At 42.2% G+C, this 25,293-nt stretch overlaps 1 protein-coding gene across 2 annotated transcripts in view; it reads left to right on the forward strand.

Moving 5' to 3' along the window:
- Nucleotides 1–3,267: 3,267 nt before the first annotated feature.
- EGLN1 (egl-9 family hypoxia inducible factor 1) overlaps nt 3,268–25,293 on the forward strand; it is a 49,254-nt gene continuing 27,228 nt past the window's right edge. For both annotated transcript variants that reach the window (XR_008199329.1, XM_052639345.1), the window contains exon 1: nt 3,268–4,328. Coding sequence is in view for 1 of the 2 variants with exons in the window: in XM_052639345.1 (XP_052495305.1) it covers nt 3,423–4,328 (906 nt within the window). In the remaining variant the exon portion in view is untranslated. The remainder of the gene's footprint in view (nt 4,329–25,293) is intronic.

Here is a 25,293-nt window from a genome sequence, read left to right on the forward strand (position 1 = left end):
GGGAGACACAAACTTTTGTTCTCCCCGAAGTATTAGGTAACACTCCTAGCGCTACTGTCTCATTGCCTTACTCATTTCATTTTCTATAAATGGACATAAGAATAGTCCTCATCTCATGGTGATTATAAAGATTAAATGAGCTAATATTTGTAAAATGCTTAGAACAGAGATTTTGGCACAAAGTACCCTCTATAGGGTTTATAACATAAATTCCTGCACGGCAGTGTAGATCTTCTCTATAATATTTGAATAAATGACAACAGCTACATTGTTAGGAGTTCTAGGATCTCCTTGGTGAACCGGTCATTCACTGGTATTGCATGGTGGGCAGATGGTTTGGTGAAACTTCACTAATTTGGAATGAGTTCACAGATTATTAAACCTGAATAAGTGAAAACTCTGAGATCACTGATCTTTGCAAATATTTGAAACATTTTATATTCATTCTACTCATGGAAACGTTGAGTGTCACCTTTGACTAAGTATCAACATACATACATGTTTACCAACATACATACATACTAAACATACATGTTTAGTTTGTGATTTTGTATACTTAATTGGAACAAAATGAAAGCTAATAAAGGTTTTGATATGGACAGCTATTAAGTAGATATCAGTGAATTATATGAAAAAAAAAAAGCATACAGAGATGTGAATACACTTCTTTGAATGCCAGACCTAAATAGGAAGTTTCTAAGATATAGCTGGACTACTTCTAATAGCTACAAAAAATTAAATTTAGAAGAATCAAAGTCTTTGTAGAATAACTGTATCTTAGTAAATGTGAGAATAGTTAAGAATCAGTTATCATTATTACAAAAAAGGAAGTCAAAGAAGTTTTAGATTTCACTTGTACTGAAATTACATTTTATTTTTATAATTTACGTACATCAAAATGTTTTAAAAGCTAACTTGTAAAAGCCATTTTTTAGACTTGCTAAATTAATCTATTTGAAATCTTGATCAGTGCAATGGGCAGGGCTCTGCTTAGTTGCTCAGTCATCTCCGACTCTGCGACCCCATGACTGCCGCCCACGAGGCTCCTCTGTCCATGGGATTCTCCAGGCAAGAATACTGGAGTGGGTTAACATGCCCTCCTCCAGGGGATCTTTCCCACCTAGGGATCGAACCCAGGTCTCCCATGTTGCAGGCAGATTCTTTACCATCTGAGCAATCCCTTTTTCTTTTTTCCCATCCCACCCTACCCGGATCTCTCTCTTAAGGCATTTACTCTGAACTCCAGGTTGTCATTATTCGTTTACACTTCTGCCTCCTGCATTGAACTATATACCTCCTGAGTGTATGTAGAGTAGCTATTTCACTGGTGTGACACTGGACAGTCTTGACAGTCAGCATGCTCCTAGTACACTGCCAGGTTCCTCTGTACATGGAATTCTCCAGGCAAGAACACAGAGTGGGTAGCCATTCCCTTCTCCAGGGGCTCCTCCTGACCCAGGGATGGAACCTGGGTACCACCTGAGCCACTAGGAAAGCCCAATATACTGTTAAACAGTCTAATTAGTAATATATGAAACAATGACACTTTATTTAATAAAGCTCTGGGAAAAGCTGGATATACATCTGAGATAGATCCAAGTCTCGATTTTTTACAGAGCTGGATTTTTAGTTTGGTCTGGAATTTGAAGCTGTGGACAAAATACTTATTTGAGTATTCCAAAAGTCAAGCTAATTGGAATTACTGTCCTCTTTCACCAGATTGGATCCCCAATATACTATTTACTTATATGGCAGAATTTAATGACAGTTTTAAGTTCCGTATAGTTGATCAAGAGTTTTTGGATTCAAACCAGTTTTTCTAAAACTATTCTATAAAGTGAATTATAATTCCTTATGGTCTTCTGCTTTTAACCTCACACATTTCAGCTCTTGTGTTGTTAATCTCAAGGACTGCTGAAGTTACCTGCAGTCTATTCAAATGATACACAAGTCTAACAGCATTTCCCACGTTAGCATGTGCTCAAAAAAGACTGTAAAAATCTAAATCACAGCCCTTTTTCTTCTAAAAATAAATGGCAGGCAGAACACCCTTGGCTTATTTCTGGTAAGGTTTTTATGTTCTATAAAAGAAAGAATTGTATTCATCAGCATAGCACATATTTTAATAACAGATATTTTTAAGAAGTCGTAAATGTAGTAACGCTTATTTGCCACCCCTCCTGCCGCCGCCCCCACCCACTTCTCAGGAGTCGTTGCCGCAGTTTGAGCTTAAGTGCCTGAATGTGGACACTGAAGTGAGCATTGATTATTATTAACTAGGTAGCCAAACATTTTTTTCATGAGGTTTTAAACTCGGCAAGATTTCACAGGGCTTAAAAATGGTTAAAAAAAAAATCACACTTCAGTACCTTTAAATTTGGCTCAAAATGGGCACAGGGGCTTGGGTTGACACCACACATTTTTGCTTTTAACCATTCCAGGCCTTCTTGAAATACACCTTGTTTTACACCTTGTTTACAATACACCAAGGAAAAAGGAGCCTTGGAATCTTACAGAATCTGATTCCTGGATTCAGTTTCTGTTCTGCGTGACCTTGGGCAAGTTTCTTTACTTCTCTGAATTTCCGTTTCCTCCGACGCAACACGACGATGGCAACAGCCACCTTGCAACCTAGTCTGGAGCGCGCCTGGAACACACCCAGTTGGTCCCACACAAACAGCAGCCATATTAAGGCCGCCCAGCTCCGCGGCGACTCCGCGGCCGCGCTCTGCCCAGCAGGTGTAGGCACCGTGCGGGGCGCGGGCCCTGCTGCGGCGGCGCGGCCCCCACCCTTCCGCCCCTCGCGGGCCTGCCCCTCCGCGTCCCCAGCCCGCTTGGGGCGGGGTCAGCGGGGCCGGGGGGGGGCGCCGGAGGCGGCTCTGAGGCCGGGCTGGCCGAGTGCGGGAGCGCGGAGGCGGCCCCGGCGCCGCCCGGGCCCAGGCGCGAACGCGCGGCGGCGGCCCCTTCGGCCCTCCCCTCCCCCTGCCCCGCCCCTCGCCCGCCCGGGTCGGCGCGGGGCCGTGGTGTACGTGCAGAGCGCGCCGAGCGAGTGGCGCCCGCACGCCCTGCGCTGCTCCGCGGGCCGGGCCCGGCCGCCCGGAACGCTGAGGCGGCGGCGGGTCTCGCGCGCCGGGCCCGCGTGCCCGAGCGGTGGTCGCCGTCCGCCGCGCAGGCCGCGCTCCCTCAGCCCGCGGCGGTGATGAGGCGCTGAGGCGGCGGCCGGCGCTGCGCCGCGCGACCGAAGGACGAGGAAGCGGCCGGGCCGAGGGCGCGGGCCGCCGGTCTCCTGAGGCGAGGGGCGGCGGGCGCATGGCGCAGTGACGGCCCCTGCCGCTCCGCCCGCTCCCCGGCCCCAGGCTAGGCCGTCCGGCCGCCACCCCTCCTGCTCGGCCGCCGCCTCCACTGCCGCCGCCGTCGCCGCCATGGCCAATGACAGCGGCGGGCCCGGCGGGCCGAGCCCGAGCGAGCGAGACCGGCAGTACTGCGAGCTGTGCGGGAAGATGGAGAACCTGCTGCGCTGTAGCCGCTGCCGCAGCTCCTTCTACTGCAGCAAGGAGCACCAGCGCCAGGACTGGAAGAAGCACAAGCTTGTGTGCCAGGTCGGCGAGAACGTTCCTGCCCCCGGAACGGGCCAACAGCAGCAGCCGGGCCCCGCGCCGCCGCCCCGGGCCGCCGGAGCCAGGGAGGCCAGGAAGGCGGCGCCGCGCCGGGATCGAGCCGTCGAGGCCGCGGGCCCGCGGGCCTCCGGAGACGCGGCCAAGGCGAAGGCGAAGGCCAAGCCCACGGCCGACCCCGCGGCGGCCGCGTCCCCGCCCCGCGCGGCCCCGGGTGGTCAGGGTAGGGTAGCGGCGGCCGCCGAGGCGGAGCCCGCGAAGGAGGAGCCGCTGGCCGGCCGGTCGCTGTACGATGAGAAGGCGAACCTGTACCCGCCAAGTAACGCGCCGGGCGAGGGGCTGAGCCACGGCGGCGGCCTGCGTCCCAACGGGCAGACCAAGCCGCTGCCGGCACTGAAGCTGGCGCTGGAGTACATCGTGCCCTGCATGAACAAGCACGGCATCTGCGTGGTGGACGACTTCCTGGGCAAGGAGACCGGGCAGCAGATCGGCGACGAGGTGCGCGCCCTGCACGACACCGGCAAGTTCACGGACGGGCAGCTGGTCAGCCAGAAGAGCGACTCGTCCAAGGACATCCGAGGCGATAAGATCACCTGGATCGAGGGCAAGGAGCCCGGCTGCGAAACCATCGGGCTGCTTATGAACAACATGGACGACCTGATCCGTCACTGTAACGGGAAGCTGGGCAACTACAAAATCAATGGCCGGACGAAAGTAAGTGTGTGCTAGGGGTGGGCGCGGGGCGAGGAACGCGGTTTGTGTGTGTAAAAGGGATTTCCTTCTTGTGCAGCAACCCGTGGAGAAAACGGATATCATCCACCTACTACCGGTTCACGCACTTTGTCTAATTGTCTGGTCTTCTGGCTAAATTTAGGCTCCCCTTGAACGCTGCTGTTTTGTCTCGTCCATTACACTGTTTTAGTCGCTTCAAACGTCGCAGGAGTTGTAGCCGCGCGATGGGAATTATCGGAGTGCAACCCAGAGCAAGTGCTGGCTTCTACCTCAGGCTGGTGTTTGCATCGGCTCTTCAAGCCCCCATGCTCCAAGGTTGTGTGTTTAGTTAAGAATCTGCCAGCTGATCACAAAAAGGTACATTTAAAAATAAGCATGTAGGCCAAAGACTCCTTGCATTTAGGAAGAGCTTGGCTCTTCCCCTCCCCCTCTTAGAGCTCGCATCCATCTCCCTGTCCCTACTGCTTTGAAACCCTTTACTAAACAGGAGAAGAAGTATTTCCGTTTTCAGACCTCTCTGTGTAGGTAGGTTACATTTTTAGCATAGGTTTCCGTTATTTGCTTTTGTTAGTATAATCCCTCTGTTGAAAAAGAACTGTTTAGCTTTCTGGAAAAAAATACGGAATTGGATCATGAGGGAGGGCTCACTCTAACGTCTCAATTTGATGAAATCTCTTTGTTTTCTCTTTACTATTGTAGATTTTTCCCTAACAGATTATTTGCTTCCTACCTGGTCTAATCCCTCTTCCCTCCTCAGTGCGGTAAATGATAAACTCTTTTCCTTCTTTATACTCTCTTTCCGTTTGACTTCCCAGATCTTAGTCTTTTCTTTGTATCCAGTTCCACTCCAGGCCACTCTGCTCCACCTTCTTCCACCATCCATCTCTGTCCGATATTGTGAGTTTGAGGAGATTGTTTACAGAGGCTATCACACGTGGGTGTTTATACACAGACACTGGATCTTCCCAGTGGTTCTTTTGTGTGTGTCACACCGTCGGTTTTGGCAGTCGTTATGTGTGACTCAAGGCTGAGCACAGGCAATAAGGAAAGTTCTAAACATGAAAATCCGGTGAGAAAATACAATGTAAAGTCGAATTTATGAACTGCTGCTTCGTTGTTGGATGAAGGCACATGTCTTAATATCATACAGTCTCAAAAAAAAAAGTTGAACGCTTACTTTAAGCTGGAAGGAAACAAGGGCCTGATTAAACCTCAACTTTGGTCTTTAATGAAATTTTCATTTATATGCATGTATATTTTTCAACTTTATTATGCACCAAATCTGAATATAGCCGTGAACTCTAGAGCAGGAAAAGCTTGAAGGCGTATTAATGTAACAGTACAAAACTGACCTAAGTATGTATGTAGTTGAGGCACAAGCTTAAGGTGAAGTCATGAAAAAGATAGTGTCCTAAATCTTCCTTGATCTGCTTTTCTTAGTTAATTTAGCTTTCCAAATTAAGCTAAATCCTCTTCTCTCCGATCTTCCTGTTTTTAACTGTCCTTCTCAGGGAAGGAATAGCAGTCAGCCCAGCTCGTAGGAAGGTGTCTCCTAATAGGAGGCTGTTAGGAAATAGCCACCCCTTTCCTGGGAGTGCCTGTGGCTGAAGGGCCATTGAGGTTTTAAATCACCTGACTACCCAGATCATGTGAAGGAACGATGGATTTTAAACTCTTGAGATTTGATCTTAGGCTTGCTTACCTTAATTTTAGGGACACGGTTTCAGGATCTATGAATAGTCTCAGGGACTCCCTTTCATTGTACTTCTTGGATGAGAGAGGTTTTGGTAATCTTGTTTGATTGTGTGATTTTAAGCATTCCTAAAAGAAATTGAAGATGCTTACTTTCAGGAATGGGAAGGCAGTCAAATTACCAGCCAGCATATAATGAGCAAACTCAGTGTGCTGTTACCAGCTTAGGCTCAATACAGACATGGTCGCAGTAATTTTAATCCTATGAAGTGGGTAGTATTATTCTTACTTTATGTTTGAGGATGTTTTAGCTCCTAGCTGGCGAAGACCTACCACTTACAATAACCTAGCTGGAATTCAAACTTAGGTCATTCAGACATCAAGCCTGGTGCTTTTTCTACCATACTGAATATGGGGAGGATATTAAATGAGAAGGTATAGATTGCTTAGCACACTATTGGAACTAAAATTTGCTGTACATATTTTGTGAGAGCATTAGTCTTGTATGTGAATAATTGTAGTTTATATTAGGACTATATAAACAGTTGTATTAGGTGACTATACAGTATTTGTTTCAGTTAGTGACTGAAAAGCCAGTTAAATTTATCTGCCTCATCATGCTTATTTCAGTATATCTCTCTCTCTTTAAAAAAAAAAATTATTTTTGGCTGTGCTGAGTCTTCATTGCTCTGCGGGCTTTCTCTGGTTGTGACGAGTGGAGGCTACTCTGTAGTTTTCATTACCGTGAATTTTCTTGTTGCAGAGTATGGTCTCTGGGGTGCACGGGCTTCAGCAGTTGTGGTCCACGGGCTTAGTTGCCCCATAGCATGTGGAATCTTTCCGGACCAGGGATCAAACCTGTATCCCCTGCATTGGCAGGCAGATTTTTAACCACTGGACCACCAGGGAAGTCAGTATAACTCTTAAGAGAGGCATAATATAGGTGCTATATATTCAGACTGAATAACAACAACAATGTGATTGCAAGAGAGGGTCTTCAGTTAAGTATTTTATTGTCCTTTACAACATGATGGTGACTCTGAAAGGTACTTGCCTTGAATATGCAGTATTTTTCTCAGATTTTCACAGCAGCTCTGTAAAATATTTAGGTTGTTGGTATATTATACCTGTTTATAGATTAGAAAAGTTAGGTCACTTGTTTAATCCTGCAGCGTGTGTGTGTGAGTGAGTCTCTCAGTCGTGTCCGACTCTTTATGACGCCTTGGACTGTAGCCTGCCAGGCTCCTCTGTCCATGGGATTCTCCAGGCAAGAGTACTGGGGTGGGTTGTCATTTCCTTCTAATCCTGCCGCATACCCGGACTTAAATTCAGGTTTTCTGACCAAGATTTTATGTTCTTCATTTACATTATCTGTTCTGTATGGTCTTTGTATATGTCAGGGCCCGCTAATCAGATGATGTATAATTTATAATTGGCTGTGGCTCATTTGGTATTTTTTCCAATTTCTCCCAAGTTTCTGCTTCCGGTATGCTTATCTGGCCGCTGTTTGTCCAGCTACTTTAAAAGAGGAACTGGAAGGGAAGGATGAAAAAAGGACAGGAATGTGAAGGAGAAAAACAGGAACATGATTGTAGTCACTGAGTTCCAGTTTCCATTTTCTCTGGTCCTTTTTTGGGATTTTCCTCCTTTCTGCCCTTAAGCTGCCCTTTAATTCTTTAATTAATGGACTTTAATGCTTTTTCACACCCTTTCTTTCGTCAAGACGACTTGCTGTGGTGTCCGAGAGGAGGGAATCATGGCCTACTGATTGTGAAGAGTAACGTTGTATGGGCTACGAGAAATCATAGGTGCCTTTAACTTGTGGGGTAGAGGAAGAATAATACAGAGGAATGCAAGTCCTGGGGAAACGAGGAACTGTTCAGTACGAGCTTCCTAACCACTCTGAAGGAAACCATTTGCCTGTTAAAATAAAATTGCTAGGATCGTATGCGTATTTTTCTAATTTTGTCTAAAGCTTACTCTAAGGAGTGATAAAACAAGACCAATAAGCAGCAGATTGTATTCCTGAGATTTTTCACCAGTCCCACAGTTAATTGGGCAGCTCTAGCTGATTCTGGCTTTTAGAGCAAAGGACCGACCTGATCCTTTATCATCACTACCACAGAGATGTGTCAGTCCTCTTAGATACTGCGAAGAAAACCAAACAAAACTGCAGTGTGTGGGCTCAGTAGTTGGGGTTCCCTGGCTCTAGAGCTTAGACTTCGTAGCTGTGGTGCGTGGGCTCAGTTGCCCTGAGGCATGTGGCTTCCTCCTAGATCAGGGATCAATGTCTCCTGCATTAGCAGGCAGAGTCTTTACCACTGAGCCACCAGGGAAGCCCCTGAAAGAATAGTCTTAGTAGGCTGTGACAGACAGGTTCAACTCTGTAGAAAATACGTTCTGTATGGTGAATTAGTTTACATATAGGGTAGTTTCTTTAATTCTAAAGGAGTTTTATTTTAAATTAACAGATTGTTGTTTAAATGTGTATAACTCTTCTCTTATCTACTATCTATTAAGCCTCAGAAATGTCCTGAAACTTAGTCACACAGGAGGAGGCCATCTGAAGTCAGAAGCATAGTGGACTTTGTGCTGCGGTGACACCTGAGTTGGCTCCTGGATCTGCCAGGGTTTCTGTGTCCTTGAGCCAGTTGCTTAATCTTTCTGAGCCTCAGTTACTCCATTTGGAAAATGGTGTTAAATGATGGCTGCCTTTTCTGTCTCTCAGGCTTCCTGTGAGGAGTGTGTATAATCATGCGTGTAAAAGCACTTTTTAACTATAAAGCACTGTGCAAAACTCGTTAACTTTTCTCATTTAAAAAAATTTCCCCTTTTCTGATTTCTTTCTTTAAAAGAGTTCTTTGCTTTTCTTGTCTTTCTCTCTTTAATAAGCTGGAGGAAAAAAGACTTAGAATGATCACCCATTTTTTACTTCCCCCTACACACACACACACTCTCACACACTCACACACACACACACACACTCTCACACACTTTTTTTTAAAGAGAGGAAATAAGTCCCAGAGAGGTTAAGTGACTTGTTCAAGGTCAGAGGGCTGGTGAGTGACAAAACTGACTGACTTTTGACTGACTTCATTCTTGTATTTGCAGCTTGATGCCGCATCTCCTATAAAAGTTAACTATTCCCACTTAACTGATTTTGGCGTGTTTTGTGCCGTTTTTGAGGCTATGCTTGAACATTTATGACTTCCTTCTCCGTTTTATTCCCATCACTCTACGGTTTGTTTGGCTTATCTGATAGTCTAGTTAAAATTTTCCTCCTCTCTCTAATTCCTCCCTGACTACCCTAGGTGTTCTTTATTCACCTCTTTTTTTTTGCTCTGCTGTGAAAGCCGTTTTCCCTGAAGCAGGCCTACTGTCTCTTACTTCCCTAGTTGGAACTGTCTTCCTGCTCTGTGTTTCTGATTTATGTGTTCATTCTCTGCTTTGCTTTCCCCTTTTTCCCCTATCAGGCATGAAATCTGGCTTTGTTCATCTTCTAGCATGTTTTCTGAAGCCTTAGCCTTCCCAGTATGCCTTTGGATTGATGTTATCAGCTTAGTTGTTTTTATTTAATTTTTCTCTTCAGGCTTTTAAAGCAACACCCACTGTTTCAGTCTGCCTTTCATTTGCACACATTCCTGGACAGTGTTTCATAGATGCATTTTAATGCTGCATTTGTATTCTACCTCCCTTTCCACTTTGCCCTTGTTTCTGCACTGGAAACATTGTGACTACAGGATGGCCTTCAGATCATATTCAACCATATTCATAGCTTGCTTGACTCTTTCTGTTCCAGCTAAAAACTTTCCATTCTGAAAAACAAAATGAAGAAACAATTAAAAAAAAAAAAACTGACGAATGATTAACCAGAGTCTTCCCGTACAATGGTTTGTTTGATACCATATTTCTTAATCTTGACTCTGAATTGTTCTGCCGTCTTGATTGGAATGTTTTGTGTTTCAGTTACCACACTTTTTCAGAACCAAGTCACAGTTTTTATTTCTTTTTTAAAAATGTACCTATTTCTTTCTGGCTGTGCTGGGTCTTCGTTCTTGCGCCCGGGCTTTCTCCAGCTGTGATGAGCAGGGCTCCTCTGGGCTGCGGTGCACGGGCTTCTCACCGTGATGGTTCCTCTTGCTGTGGAGCACGGCTCCAGAGAGTGTGCTCAGGAGTTGCGGTGCAGAGGCCTCGTTGGTCTGCAGCGTGTGCGATCTTACCAGATCAGGGATTGGACCCGTGTCCCCTGCATTGGCAGGTCGATTCTTAACCACTAGACTCCTAGGGAAGCCCCACAGTTTTATTTCTGAAGAGCTTGGATAGTATCTGTACCTTCTGTCAGTTTGCTCATAGAAATCACTTTAAAATTTTCTTAGGTTTGGATTTTTCATTTTCTTTATTTAGTGTCCCCAATCCAGTTTCTTTTCCAAAGCAAAATACATGTACTCATGGCTCCTCCTTGTCATATGCTCTGAGTCCCGTCTTGGTAATCTTTTCATTTGTTTGTTGATTCACCAGATAATATGAAATGAGTACTTTCTATGTACAGGTGCTATCCTCCGAGCTAGGCGTACCTGAACAACGGGAACAAAAACGCCCCTATTCTCATGGAGCGTAAATTCCCCTTGAGGTGTGGGTTGGGGAGAGGGAGTTAATAAAGAGATGTGTAAGTAAGTACATGATGTGTTAGATGGTAAATATTAAGACAAGAAACTGAACCGGATAAGGACCGAGTGATGATCAAGGCGGGTATTCTTTTACATAGGATTGGTTAAATAATATATTTACAGAAGACTTGAATGAGGTGAAGGGTCCTGGGTTCTAGGGAAACGTGGGAGAGCATTCCAAGTAAAAGTATTAAATCGCCAGAACTGTGACCCTGACGTGGAACGTGCTTGGTTTGTTCAGAAAACAGTGAGGAGAAGGTCACTGCGGTCACAGTGAAGGGAGAGAGGGAGAGAGCATGATAGAGGTGGGCAGTGAAGAAGGGGCTGGGAAACGGTCATTTCATGGAGTATTTCGACTTGAAGCCATGGCGAGAGCCCTGGGTTCTATGCTGGGTGCTCTGGGAGGCCACTGGAGAGTTTTTTCTGGAAGACCTTGGTGGCTGCTGTGTGAGAGTACACAGGAGGAGCAAGAGTGGAAGCAGGAGAAGCGGGAAGGAAATGCTCGCAGCAGCCTTGGCTCTAGGAGGCTTTCGTTAGAGCAGTAGCTGCAGACCTGCAGATATTTTGAAAGCAGAGTCAGTGAGATTTATTGACGGATTAGATGGAGGAATGAGAGAAAGGAAGGAGCTGAGGACACCTCCAGGTTTTGGCTTGAGCAATTGGAAGGAAATAATTACTATTTTATCTTGCTCTGACTCTCCTGCATTTCTCCTCTTGCCCCACTTTTTAACCTTGCATTTATAGCAGAAATTGTTGACACTTTTTTCGCAGCCAAAGCCAGAAGAAAAAAGTTCCATGCTCTACTTCTCCACATTCCTTCAAGCTGGCGGTGCTCACTGCTACCGCTGCTGACCTCCCCGCAACGTCCTCCCCTTTCCAGAGGCTTTCTGGCGGCTTGGCTCCTGTGCTCCATGTGCCCGCCCTGGGGCTGCTGTGGGATCCCTGCAGGATGTCTTGAGGCGCTTCTGGTGCTGTCCACATAGCGCTGTGCTCACTCAAGATGGCTTGTAGATACAAATCCACGTGAAAAGAATTACACAGATTCTGAAATTTAGGGAAACATTGGAGAAAATTGGATGATTCAGCGTGAGAGACAAGCATGCTGCTGCTGCTAAGTCACTTCAGTCGTGTCCAACTCCGTGTGACCCCATAGACGGCAGCCCACCAGGCTCCCTCGTCCCTGGGATTCTCCAGGCAAGAACACTGGAGTGGGTTGCCATTTCCCCCTCCAATGCATGAAAGTGAAAGGTGAAAGTGAAGTCACTCAGTCGTGTCTGACTCTTAGCGACCCCATGGACTGCAGCCTAGATTTAGATTAAACTTCAGAATAAAATTAGGAACAGAACATCTTCATTTAAACCTGCTGTTGGAAGTAAAGCCCCTGTAGAAAATTGAGGGAGAATGACCATAAAATATAAAAAATAATGCCTGATACATCAGTGCAGACAGCTGTTTTCCGCCTTTCTGCTTCCCTTCTCGCTCCTCTCAGTACATCTGTGGGCTCTCTGACTGGTTTATGCTCCCACGGTTCAGATTGCCCACATCCCTTTGCGTGTAGCTTAAGTCCCATTCCCCATCCCCGTACCTCCCTCAACTCTGATCCTCCACTGATCTTGTTTTTCTCAAAAACTTTCTGTATCTTTTATTCCTGAAGTATTTTCTCCAGAAAGTTCTAAGGACAAGGAACTGTTTTATGCTATTCTGTCTTGCACAAGACAGAAAACCTTTCATTGTGCTTGTTATTTATTATTCACATGTTAACATTCAGTGAATTGCCCTCAACCTGTACCTCTCTCCTCTGCTGCCCGTCTTTCCATGTCATCTTACTACAGTAAGACTTTTTGAAAGTCTATGAGCATTTTCATCCTATTGTGGTCAACTCTCCTTTCTATACTTACAATGCTATTTCTAGTCCCTATTTTCCTGATAAAAATAACCCAGGCCAACATGGCCTGAACTATTTTTAACTGCAAGTACTGGGAGAAAGTTCTGAAAGTGAAATGAAGTTACAGCCACTGTGGTAGAACCCTACACATCCATTAATCTCATGGGGAAAGGCATGTACATCTTTCTTCCTTCAACCCCAGTGAGAATCCCCAGGGAGCATGTGTCACTTTAGAACAAAGCTACATGGTAGACTCGATGAAGTGACCTCTCGCACACTCCTCTTGAAGCTTGTGCCTAGCAAGCTGACACAAAGCTCATCATGTTTATACCATGGGACTGATGTGCAAAGTAAGTTTTTCAAGAGCAAAATCATCATAGTTTTGATTTGGTTTTAGTATTTGGTAATTTATTCAGAATTTCAGATCACATTAAAGGAGGTTTAAGAGTTTTTTTTAACAAGAGAAGGCATGAGTTAAACAAGATGAGAAATATTTCTTTATGATCAGAAAATCTTTGGGTTTAGCCATATCCACGCGTTTAGTCAGCTTCGGGGAGCCGGTTGATCTGCTTGTGTTAAAGGAGGCAGTGCATGTGATGGAGACTGTGCGGTATAAAGCTCATTTGAGTTTGGTCTTGAAGTGCATTCATACATTTTATGCTTAAAAAGAATTTCACTTTCCAATTTTGCTTAACTTTGGTATTTAAAATGTATTTTCATTCTCTGAGAACAATTTTTTAGGTGGAAGAAAGAAGCCTGAAGATGTACTATTTACCACAGATAATACATGTGCAAAGAATGGGTGTAGTTTTGGATGACTATAATCCAGAGTATTTGGAATCAAATCTCTAAAAAAAATTTTTGGCTAAAAATCACATACGGTAATAAAATAGCACCCTGTCCAATAGTTTACAGGGTTCCCCCCCCACCAAGATAATTACATACACTTGTTCGTAGCTTTCTTTTGTATCTGGACCCCTTTAGGGATCTAATTTTAGCCATGTACCTTCTTACTCTAAAAATGAACATACATGCCTGTTTTGCTTATACTAAAGCCAACCCATAGATCCTGTAGTAAGAATCTCTGTTTTAAGACGAGTTCTAAAGAACAAAACAAAACATTTTTAAGCATTTCATGTCTGGTTATGGTTTATTCAGTTGCTGTTGTTGCTCCATGTCCACAGAACTATGCTTTGAATCCCCTCCCCCATCCCATGAAAATAGTCAATTTAAGTTATGGAGACCCAGATAAAGGATATATTTTATAACTTAAATCTAGTGGTGTATTGCGGACATGACTGAAGCGACTTGGCAGCAGCAGCAGTGGTGTGTATGTACAGACTTCTGAAAGATGTTTGCCTTGTACTGTCTGGCTGTAAAACAGAACAGAGTTAACTGGTGTGTACCAGGATGGAAACCATGACCTCAGCGAGAATGCCTTCCCAGAGGACATACCTCCACAAGCACGTCTGCTAGGTTATCCTTGCTTTAGAATTCTGGATGTGCAGTTTTGGCATAAAAGACTGAAGTTATTACCAAAAAATAATACTGGATTATGATTCTTTGTCTTCTTTCCTTTTACACTTTACACTGTCTTGTTTCCTACTCCCACTGAATAGGTTCATGTATGTTTCACTTTTTTTTTTTTTTTTTTTTACTTGTAACTGGCATGTCAGTAAGATTAAATCTGAATTTAAAAAAAAATAGAAACTGTGGTAGTAATAGAGCACTAGGGCTGGGAGTGGGGAGCAGTACCCTCATAACAAAAATGAAACTAGACTCATATTGGTTGGTTTTGTTTTTATTAAAAATAGTTCCTGTAACTGTTAGATTTGAAGGATCTCTTGATAGTTTTGGTAGAAAATATTTTAAAGATGTGTGAGAATAATTTGTCTATCCTGTTTTCAGGAACTGTGCTTTCGTGTTGCATAATAACTGAGCTTGGTCTCTGATATAAAGATCCTTGCAGGTGTTTGTTTGTCTCAGAAGTGTCTGGGGACAGGGGTGATTGCTGATAGAAGCCAGGAGTGGGATTCGGACCTGCTCGCAAGGCAGTGCTTGTCATTGGGCTCTCTGAGCGCTGAGCAAGTCACTCAGCACCCCTCCCAGCCTCTTTGTCTCTGAAATGGGAATAATGCTGACCTGATTAACAGGAGAAGTGTTGAATCATTGGTGATTGTAAGAAGGTGACTGACTTTTTCATGCTCCGCAGTGCCTTTTCGATCACTAAGCCTTGATCTTGGCTCTCCTCAACTCTACACCTTTGCCTCCATTCATTGTGTTGGTACAGCTTTCTTGTTGTTCATTTGCTCAGTCGTGTCTGATTCTTTGCAACCCCATGGACTACAGCACACAAGGCTTCCCTGTCCTTCACCATCTCCCGAGCTTGCTCAGACTCATTTCCATTGAGTCAATGATGCCATCTAACCATCTCGTCCTCTGTTGTCCCCTTCTTCTGTCTTCAGTCTTTCCCAGCATCAGGGTCTTTTCTAATGGGTCGGCTCTTCGACTCAGATGGCCAAAGTATTGGCACTTCAGTTTCAGCATCAGTCTTTCCAGTGCATATTCAGGGTTGATTTCCTTTAGGATTGACTGGTTTATCTCTTTGCTGTCCAAGGGATTTAGCATCATCTTAACATCACAGATTCAAACTCAGTTTTAGATTAAGAATTCTTAACTTGCTTTTAATGGGATTCATACGTGCCTGCTAAGTCTCTCCAGTCTTGTCTGACTCTGTGTGACGCTATGGTCTCTAGCCTGCCAGGCTCCTCTGTCCCTGGGATTCTCCAGGCAAGAATACTGGAGTGGGTTGCCATGCCCTCCTCCAGGGGATCTTCCTGACCCAGGGACTGAACCCGAGTCTCATGTCTCCTATGTCTTCTTCATTGGCTGGCGGGTTCTTTACCACTGAGCCACCTGGGAGACCTTTTAATGGGATACCAGAACCATATTTTTATTTAAAAGGAATCTGTTGTTACTTAGGCAGTTGGCTCATAGCCTTGGCATTGTGGAAACAGACTGGTCAGTTGATAAGGGCACCTTGAACTGAATTTCAGAAGTTGTGTTACATCATGGGTAATGAAATAACTGTCTGAGGGACACCTGGATCAAAGGCTCTTTCTCTCCATGTTCTCCCCTTTAGCAGAATGAAGTCAAATGGCAATGGATATTTTATTTATAATCATTAACTGAATCATTTAAGGTGCATTTAAAAAACTGAAACCTTTACGTGTTAATTTTAGAGGTAGTCATGCATACAAATGAGCAAGTACCTATAAAGTGATTGGATCATATCTCACACAAAATATACAGCCTCGTGTGCTGTAGTCCATGGGGTTGCAAAGAATCAGACACGACTGAGCAAATGAACAAGAAAGCTGTACCAACACAATGAATGGGGGCAAAGGTGTAGAGTTGAGGAGAGCCAAGACCAAGGCTTAGTGATCGAAAAGGCACTGCAGAGTGCGAAAATGTCAGTATTTTTATAGTTATTATGATATAAACATAGGTTAGATCATTTTGTAATTTTTTGATAGTATTTATCTTATATATTTGTCTTATGTATTATATATTTATCTTATATAGGCTATGGAGCTTTTAAAACAGCTTGAGAAGGTAATTCTTCCTTCTCTAAAATAATGAGGGGGGTTATTGGAGTAAGCTATTTTTCAGTCATGCTTTATGTCTTTTTTACCCTTAGTAATATTATTTTTTGGCTATTATCATTTTGTAGAATTACTTTGGTGTTTGCAGTGTTGAATTTGACTCATAATAATTGTGCTTCTAGTGAAAAATGCATTTTAAGAACCTCGTGTTATCCTCGATTTAAAAAAAATTGCCTTTATTTTTCACATTTTTTCCTAAAATTGATCATTTTTAACAGTTGAAACATGAAACCAGTAAGATATGAACTATTTTAATATATTATAGGAAACAACTGTTTTATGTTGACACTAGACAAAATTATTTGTTTACAAATAAAGCTTATTTGGAATAGAGAATTGAGAGGAGAGTGAAGTTAAATTGCATATGTCCATAGCTGTACTTTTTTTTTTTAAGAAAAATATGCTATCTAGATATAGAAGAGTAATTTCTTTGAATTTTATAGTACTTTTTATAATTTAATATATTTAGATTAAATACTTGGTAATTTCGTGCTTGCTATCTTTTCAGTTTGGAAATTGCTGTATATCTTAACTGTAAAGATCTTACATATGAAAGAAAGATTGCTGCTTTATTTGTCATTTTATATGTTGTCTGATAATAAAATGAATTGCTTCAAAATACATGAAGGCAAAACTAATAGAATAGAAAGGGACAGTAGATAAAAATTATAGGTGGAGATTTCAATACTTCATTCTAGTAATTGTTAGAACCAAGCAAATAGATTATCAGCAAGCATGTATAAAACATTTGAACACTGTCGGTCAACTTGACCTAATTGACAGCTGTTGAACACTCCTCAAAATTACAGAATAAAATACTTGCTTTGTAAACACACATGGAGAATAGACCCTGTGCTGAGCCATAAAACAGGTCTCAGTGGACCTGAAAGGATTGAAATCATTTAGAGGCTGTTCTTAGACCACAGAAGAATTAAGTTAGAAGTAAAGAATAGGAAGAAATATTGCAAATCTCATATATGTGGAAATTGAAAAACATATTCCTAAAAAATCTATAAGTCAAAGAAGTAATACATATAGACATAGAGGTCAATGGGCAGGAATAAGAATCTAGAAATAGACTCACATTGAAAACATCAGTTGATTTTTGTTGTTGTTGCTGTTTACAAAAACACTAAGCAGGATAGTATTTTTTTTTTTTAATAAATGGCTTTGGAATAGGTGGATATCTATATGGAAAAAGTAAACATGACCTTTACCTCACTTCATACACAAAGAATTAAGTTAGAGTGGATCATTAACCTTAATGTAAGACAAACATTTTTAAAAGAAGATAAGAGAAAATCTTTATGACCTTGAGATAGGCAAATTTCTTAAGGCAAAAAAAAAGATGAACCATAAAAGAAAAAAACTGACAAATTTAACTTAAAACATTAAAGCAGTTTGCTTATTGAAAAACACCATTAAAAAAAAAAGCCCTTTTAGGAGAAAAGGGTTTTATATAATATGTTATATATATATATAGAACATATCTGACATAAAATAATAATATGTGTTGTATTTATAAAAGATATCTGACAGAAACTTTTATCTGTAATATAGGAAACTTTCATTAAATTCAATAACAAGGAGGGAAACTGCCCAACAGAAAAATAGGCAAAAGATTTGAAGAGATAATCCACAAAAGAAAATATGTGAATGACCGAGTACTTGAAAAGATTCTCAACATCATTGGTTATTAGGGAAATGAAAATTAAAGCACAGTGAAAAAGCACTGTACATACACTATAAAATGGCTAAAATTTAAAATACTGACGATTCCACCTTTTGGCAAGGATATGAAACAGCTGGAATCCTTATACGCTGATCATTCATTCATCATTTGTAGGGATGCAGAATGGTATGGCCACTTTGGGCAACAGGTCAGCCACTGCCCCAAAAGTTAAATACATATGAACTCATCATATGACCCTAAGTATCTAAGGATTTCACTTGTAAGTATCTCCTGAGAGAAATAAAAACATATCCAAAGACATGAGTATTATTCATTATCATCAAAAATAGAAACAACCCAAAATGTCCATTATCTGGTGACTGGATAAATAAAATGTGGTACATCATACAGTGGGATACTCTTCAGCCATAAAATGAACTACTCTTTTATGCAACAACATGGATGAATCTCAGAAGCATTGTGTTCAGTGAAAGATTGTACCATAAATTATTTAGCTCCTTGTGATCGAAGTTTGGGTTATTTCTGATTTTTTGCTATGACAATTAATTCTGCATCAGATATTCTTAAAGGGGAACCGTGTGCATTTTAGTAATGTTTTTATAAGAAAAATTTCTAGAAGTAGTAATAGAATTGCTGAGTTGAAGATTTTTATTTCCTTACATTGCCAACGTTTACTTAATGTTTATTATGTACCACGCACTATTATAAGTACTCCTTCTACCCAGATTTTCTTGTTTAATTTTACAATAACTGTATGAAGTATAGGTACTATTATTTCCTTATATTACAGTTGAGGAAACTGAGGCACAGATTAAAAAAAAAAGTTCCAAGTCACACAGCTAGAGACTTACAGAGCCAGGGCACAAAGTGGGATGGTCTGACTCCAGAGCTTGACCTCCTGCATACGACATATGAAGTAGTTTTCTATTTATGCATGTTTTAGGGGAATTGTATTTACTTTTAGGTTTCCTACCCATTACAGAAATTTCTTAATTTTAAAACACTGGGGATAAGGCAAGCCTTTCTTTTTCCTAACTGAAATAATTTCAGAAATGCACTATTGGAATGTTGTTTAAGATAGACAAAGTCATATTCACAAAAAATACCAGTTGTTCACTTCAAGGAACACTGTTTTGATAGTATACAAACGCAGCATACAATTCTTGGGGCAGGTCAGTTTTTTCATGTAGGTCATAAAAGATATTGGTCAAGTGGTAAAATTAACCTTTACTTAGATTGTGGTTCAGTCATGCTGCTGCTGCTGCTGAGTCACTTCAGTCGTGTCCAGCTCTGTGTGACCCCGTAGACGGCAGCCACCAGGCTCCGCCCTCCCTGGGATTCTCCAGGCAGGAACACGAGTGGGTTGCCATTTCCTTCTCCAGTGCCTGAAAGTGAAAAGAGTCGTGCAGTTGTGTCTAACTCTTTGTGATCCTGTGGACTGCAGCACGCCAGGCCTCCCTGTATCTCACCATGGGGAGGCCTGGTGTGCTCCATTTTCAAATAGGCCATGTATGCAAAAGAGGTAGTTCCTTTAAGTGTGTAAGCTTTGCACTGGAATCGTGTTAATGTCAGCAACCCACTGTAAATCTTCTGAATCAGAAATTTTGAATCCTAGGTGAAGGCCAGACAACTTCTTAAAACTGACTAGAGTTTCTAATTCATTTTTGGGTCCGAGAAAACTTATGTAAGGTATATTCTTGATCAGTAGGAGAGATAAAAAAAAATGTGACATGTCATGTCTCAGATACCCAAAGGACATTTATTAACTATTCTAAATACCTCTTAACAACCAATAAGTTAGCAAAGAAAAGAAATCTTTTGTTAATGAAAGCAGCTGGTTTACATTTTTTTGATTATATTAATCCCATAAATTAATGTCCTCTCATCTTTTTTCTCCCAGGGCTTTTACTAGTAGGTGATACTATCTGCCTTCACTTCGTCATCATTTATTTATTCCTTAACCTACTTGTAACATGACATGTGCTTTGAAGTGATGTTCTAAAAGGAAGGAATGTTTTTAACTTATTACTCTAGTACATGAGGACCTGTCCTTTGCTCTCTCCTGCCTTTATTCTCCTTTGTTTACTCTGTAGCACTTGACTGGAGGGAGTGTGGTATAACTGGTGAAGAATGTAGGGTTCAGAGGCAGAATGCCTGGATCCTAAGCCTTCCTCTGCCATTGGCTAGCTGTGTGATGCTACCAAGTTACCCGCCTTGTTTTCACATTTGTTTCATGGGATAACAGTAGTACTCATGTTGTGATTGTGGCGAGGACTAAATGAGTATGAAAAGCGTTGTAGCTGGCATGTGGTAAGCTATCAGAATTCTCACCTGTTGTAATCTACCCGTCCCTTTTTCTTTCTCTTTCCTTAGCTGACATGATACTGCACTGTTCTGGCTTTCTGTAATTCTCAAACTATTCCTTCTCTGCTGGCTTCCTTCTAAGTGCAGGTACTTCCCTCTCTTTGGCATCAGCTTTCTTCTCTTGACACGTGGTATGGAGATCGGGCACTGGCTTTGCGATCAAGTAGACCTGGGTTTCAGTTCTACCCCTGCTGCATATTAGCTGTATGACCTCCAATTTTAACCCGAATCCTTTCTGAGCTCAGGTTTTTGTTCTGTAAATTAAGGGCAGTTCCTTTTTTCAGGATTATTGGGAGGATTAAAGGTAACAAAATCTTCAGGATAGGGCTGAGCTGATGGATCTGCTGCTTCTGCTGTCATTTCTGGCTTGTCTCATCCACTTGATCTCATCCAGTTCTGTATCTTCAGATACCGTCACTGAACTTTTGATTCTTAATTCTGTTTCCCAGGTTAGATTTTCTTCTCCCACTGTGTACTTTCTGTATGTCTTACTGGTATTTTAGAGTTTTCCTGTCTGATATCAAATAACTCCTCTGTCATCTTCCCTCGGAAACTCACTCTTCATTGTGTGTCCGTTTCCGGTCATCCTCCCAGTCGTGGCACCTTAGCACTGGACTGATTCGTACTTTGTTTCAGCCTGTCTCTGCTTCCTCTTCCAGTTCGGGTTCCACTCTCACCAGCACAGCACTGGGCTCACACGCCCATCTTCGGCTTTCAGTTTGCACTGTCCTTTTGTGTCTGTTTCCCAACAGCCGTATATGTCATTTCCCTGTTTACAGTATTCCATGTTCTCCCTAATCCATCCTTCACTTTTATCTTTACATTCATCCTCCTAAAGTGGGCGTCAGCGAGGTTTTCCAAAAGGGTTACATGTTTTAGGCGTTGTGGGTCAAACATTCTCTGTTGCAGCTGCTGAACTCTAAACGGGAAAGCAGCCATAGGCACTGTGTAAGTGAAAGAGCATGGCTGTGTTCCAGTAAAACTTTATTTACAAAAATAGGAGGTGAGCTAGCTTTGGCCCATAGGTCAGAGTTTGCTGACTGCTGTCCTAAATGACAACTCAGGTTATTGTCAGTGCTTGCTTATATGACTTCAGGCATTCTGTAGCTTGAAAAATAAATCTGAATTCCTTAGCTTAGTGCTTGAGATCTGCCTCAAGTTAGCTTTATTTCCCTTTACTCCTTGTCATACATTGTTTATTTTAGCAAATGGAAAGACCTGTTCTTTGGACATGCCATGCTTAATTAGGGCATCTCATGGTTCTTTTGTTGGTTAAGGTCTTAGAGTAAGCACTCTGTGTATTCTTTTAAATTTTTCTCCCTCCCTACCTTTCTTTCTTGAAATAATTTCCTTTTAAAAATACTGCCAGGTAGAACAGTCTTCCTAGCGACCTACTTTCCTAGTCTTATCTAAGGTATTTTTTGGTTTTAAGTGTTTTACGTCTCTTTGTTTGGAGAAGAAAAATATAATGCAAGGTTCCAGAAATATTAATTCTCATACCAATTGCTCTGAATGGTAGTTCCTAATACTTTCTTAGTTATTCTAATGTGTGTGTAAGGGATACAGTGGTACATGGAAGTTCTTAGGAAAATAGCTTTAGATCTGATGGGCTTAGAGCTCCCCTGGTAGCTTAGCTGGTAAAGAATCCGCCTGCAATGCAGGAGACTCCGGTTCGATTCCTGGGTCGAGAAGATCCACTGGAGAAGGGATAGGCTGCCTACTCCAGTATTCTTGGGCTTCCCTGGTGGCTCAGCTGGTAAAGAATCCACCTGCAATGTGTGAGACCTGGGTTCAGTCCCTGGGTTGGGAAGATCCCCTGGAGACGGGAACAGCTGCCCAGTCCAGTATTCTGGCCTGGAGAATCTCATGGACTGTATATATATAGTCCATGGGGTTGAGCGACTTTCACATACAGTGAAGGACTTGGTGGCAGTTTCTTCAGAACCTGTTTTGACCTCTGTATAATGGTATTCTATTTTGCCTACCTCAGCCTTTGAGATCTTCATTTTTTCCTCCCCAAATAATATCAGTATATTCTGAAATATTTGGAAATAAAGTGCAGGCATGATACCTGTTACCTTAGTACATTATTGTGTATAAGCACACGACTATAATCAAATTAGGAAATTAACACTGATATAATTGTACTGTTTAATATACAGATCCTACGCTGATATGGTAGCTTATTCCAGTACTGTCTGTTGTAACAAGTGAAAATCTTAGCTCATGCGTTGCATTCAGTTATCATGTCTTTTACGTCTCCATTGATCTGAACTAGTCCCTCAGATCTCCTGTTTTATGACTAACAGTTTTGAAGTGTACAGGCCTGTTATTTTGTAGAATGTCCTTGAGTTTGGGTTTCTCTGACATTGTCTAACCATTAGATTAGGGTTATTCGTCTTTGTCAGGAATATTATTCAGGTATTGCTGTGTTCTTCTCAGTGCCTCTTACCAGGAGGCAAGTGACACGGACTTGTGCCTTTACTGAAGAACATCTCTGTTTGATCTTGTGTATCAACTTGGTTAACACATCCCTTATGAGCCCTTGGAGCTCTTCCTAGTAACATTCTAATTCCTTCAGTTAATATTTTTTAGTACTTTCTCTAGACGTGCTGGGGGCATAAAGACAAGTAACGCACAATCCTCATCTTAACTGTACTCACGGTGTAATGCAGGAGTCAGCAGATTTTTTTTTCCCCCAAAGGGCCAGATAGTAATTATTTTAGGCTTTGTGGGTTAGATGGTCTCTGTTGCAACTACTCGAATCTGTCGTAACACAAGTGGCTAACCATGGAATAGGTTGCAAAATGGAAATTACTAGTTAAGATAAAATGGAACCTTGCAAAAAATGTCTTGTTTATGGTGAGTTTCTTAGATCTGTATCAGCAAACCCTTCTGCTGTTTGCTGGAAAACTTTGACAAGCACTGCTAGGCATTTGGAGCCATGGAAGGATTAGAGGCAGGCAGTGACATTAGATTTTGATTTTAGAAAGTTAACTTGGATGGAATATGGAGAACGATACAGAGCAGGTCATAGCAATCCTGGAAGCAAGGAGAGGAGTCAAGAGGCTGTTAATAGGAATCCAAGAAAAAGATTAAGGACCTCTTTTAAAATAGAATTAATAGAGGTGGAGATATCCATACATACTTGGCAAAAGATGTTTGATCTAATTGATGATATAAGCAAGGGCAGTGGAGGAGGAGAAGTCAGAAATGATTTGTGAGCTTCTCTAGGGAAATTGGTGGACCAAGGACACCAGTTGGTAAAGGAAGGCTATATGAAGAACAGCAACTTGAAGGCCAGGGAAGGCAGGCAGGTAAGCTGTTTTGGAATTGTTGCGTTTAATAAGCCTGTGTAGATACAAGTGGAAATTGTTTTATAGGTCTAAGGCTGCAGAGAGCCATCTAGACGAGGGCGGTTAGCATATATATCTTAGCCGAAGCCACAGGATTGACTGAATGCAGTCCCCTGGAGAAAGCAGTCTTCACAGCAATGATAGTGCTAATTACAGAAGCCTTGTGGGAAACAAAACTCTTCACTGGTGGAGAAAGGGCATGAGAGGAAAGTGTATTGGAAGAAAAGGAGGGAAACCAGAAGACAGTGGTGTTTTTAGAAACCAAGGAAGAATAGAAAATTGACAGTATTAAGTACTGCAAAGAGGGTTAATTAGGATTAGAACTGGAGGCATGCAATGCTTTTATTAAAAAGGTTGGGGGGCATAGTTTGGGACTTTGCTTGTGGTGATTTCAGTGAGTTGAATGGTAGGTGAGAAGATGTAGGCAAGGATCAGTCTTCTTGAACTTGAATCAGTGAGTCATTTGAATATTTTGTTAAAGTAGAAATTCTGAAATCAGTGAGTCTGGGTGAATCCCAAGATTCTGCATTTCCAACAACTTCCCAAGCAGTGGAAATGCTGCCATTCTGAGAACTACACAGACCTACAGTTAACAGATTGTGCATTGACGGCATCCTAGGGCACTGTAGCTAACTCACAGGGGTGCCATGACTATTTTTAAATTTCAAGGGAAGTACAGTAGTATCTCTTGGACACCACACTGTATTCCTTTTGGTGCTGTCATACCTTTGTGAAGCTGGGTTTTCAGTGTTTACTCTTATTTAAAAAAAAAAAGGAAAAGTAAGTACTGCCTAAAAATCAGTATGAAACAGGAAATGAGCCTGATTCCACAATTTGAAAAATTATGCAGTGCTTGACAGATGCTAAATTATTAGGATTTAAGTACTTGCTAAGTAGTTTGGCCCGTATTCCTTAATAAAGTGAACCATCAGATATTTCTTTTGGCCTATGAGTGCCATGAAAAAATTACTGTGACACTAATTACTCTTGAACCAAAAAAATTTGGGAACCGTTGGTGTAACTGTTCTTCATAGAAACTTATTGTGGAGCAAAGCAACTGGAGATTGGATGGTAGCTGAGAAGGGGCTTATTTTAAAGTATTGAGAGAAAAGACAGGTATGTTACCTGCTGGGGGAGGGAGTAGCTGAGAGAGAAACAGATCTGAAGATATAGCAGATAAAGAAAGGTGTTAACTTGGAGTGAAAGGTCTCTGAGGAGATGAGACGGGATGGAATCTGGACCCTGCTTTCCCAAACCTTGGAAAAGGAAATAGCAACCCACTCCAGTATTCTTGCCTGGGAAGTCCCATGGACAGAGGAGTGTGGCAGGCTTATTAAGTCCATGGAGTCACAGAGTCAGACACAACTGAGTGCCTTCACTTCCACTTTCCCAAACCTTGCTCCAAACTTCGTGCACCATTGGTTTGCTGCAAGAAGTGCAGAATCTCACATCCCATTCCAGACCTCCTAAATCAGAAAGTGGATTTTCAGTAAGATTCCTAGGTGATTAAATGCATGTTAAAATTTCAGAAGCACTATATAGGCAGGATTGTCCCTCCATAGGAGAAAGAATGACCCTTTTTAAAACTCCATCACCATGTGTGTCTTGTACACACCAGCCATTCC

This window comes from Budorcas taxicolor, chromosome 5, assembly GCF_023091745.1.
Source record: "Budorcas taxicolor isolate Tak-1 chromosome 5, Takin1.1, whole genome shotgun sequence".
Taxonomy (NCBI): domain Eukaryota; kingdom Metazoa; phylum Chordata; class Mammalia; order Artiodactyla; family Bovidae; genus Budorcas; species Budorcas taxicolor.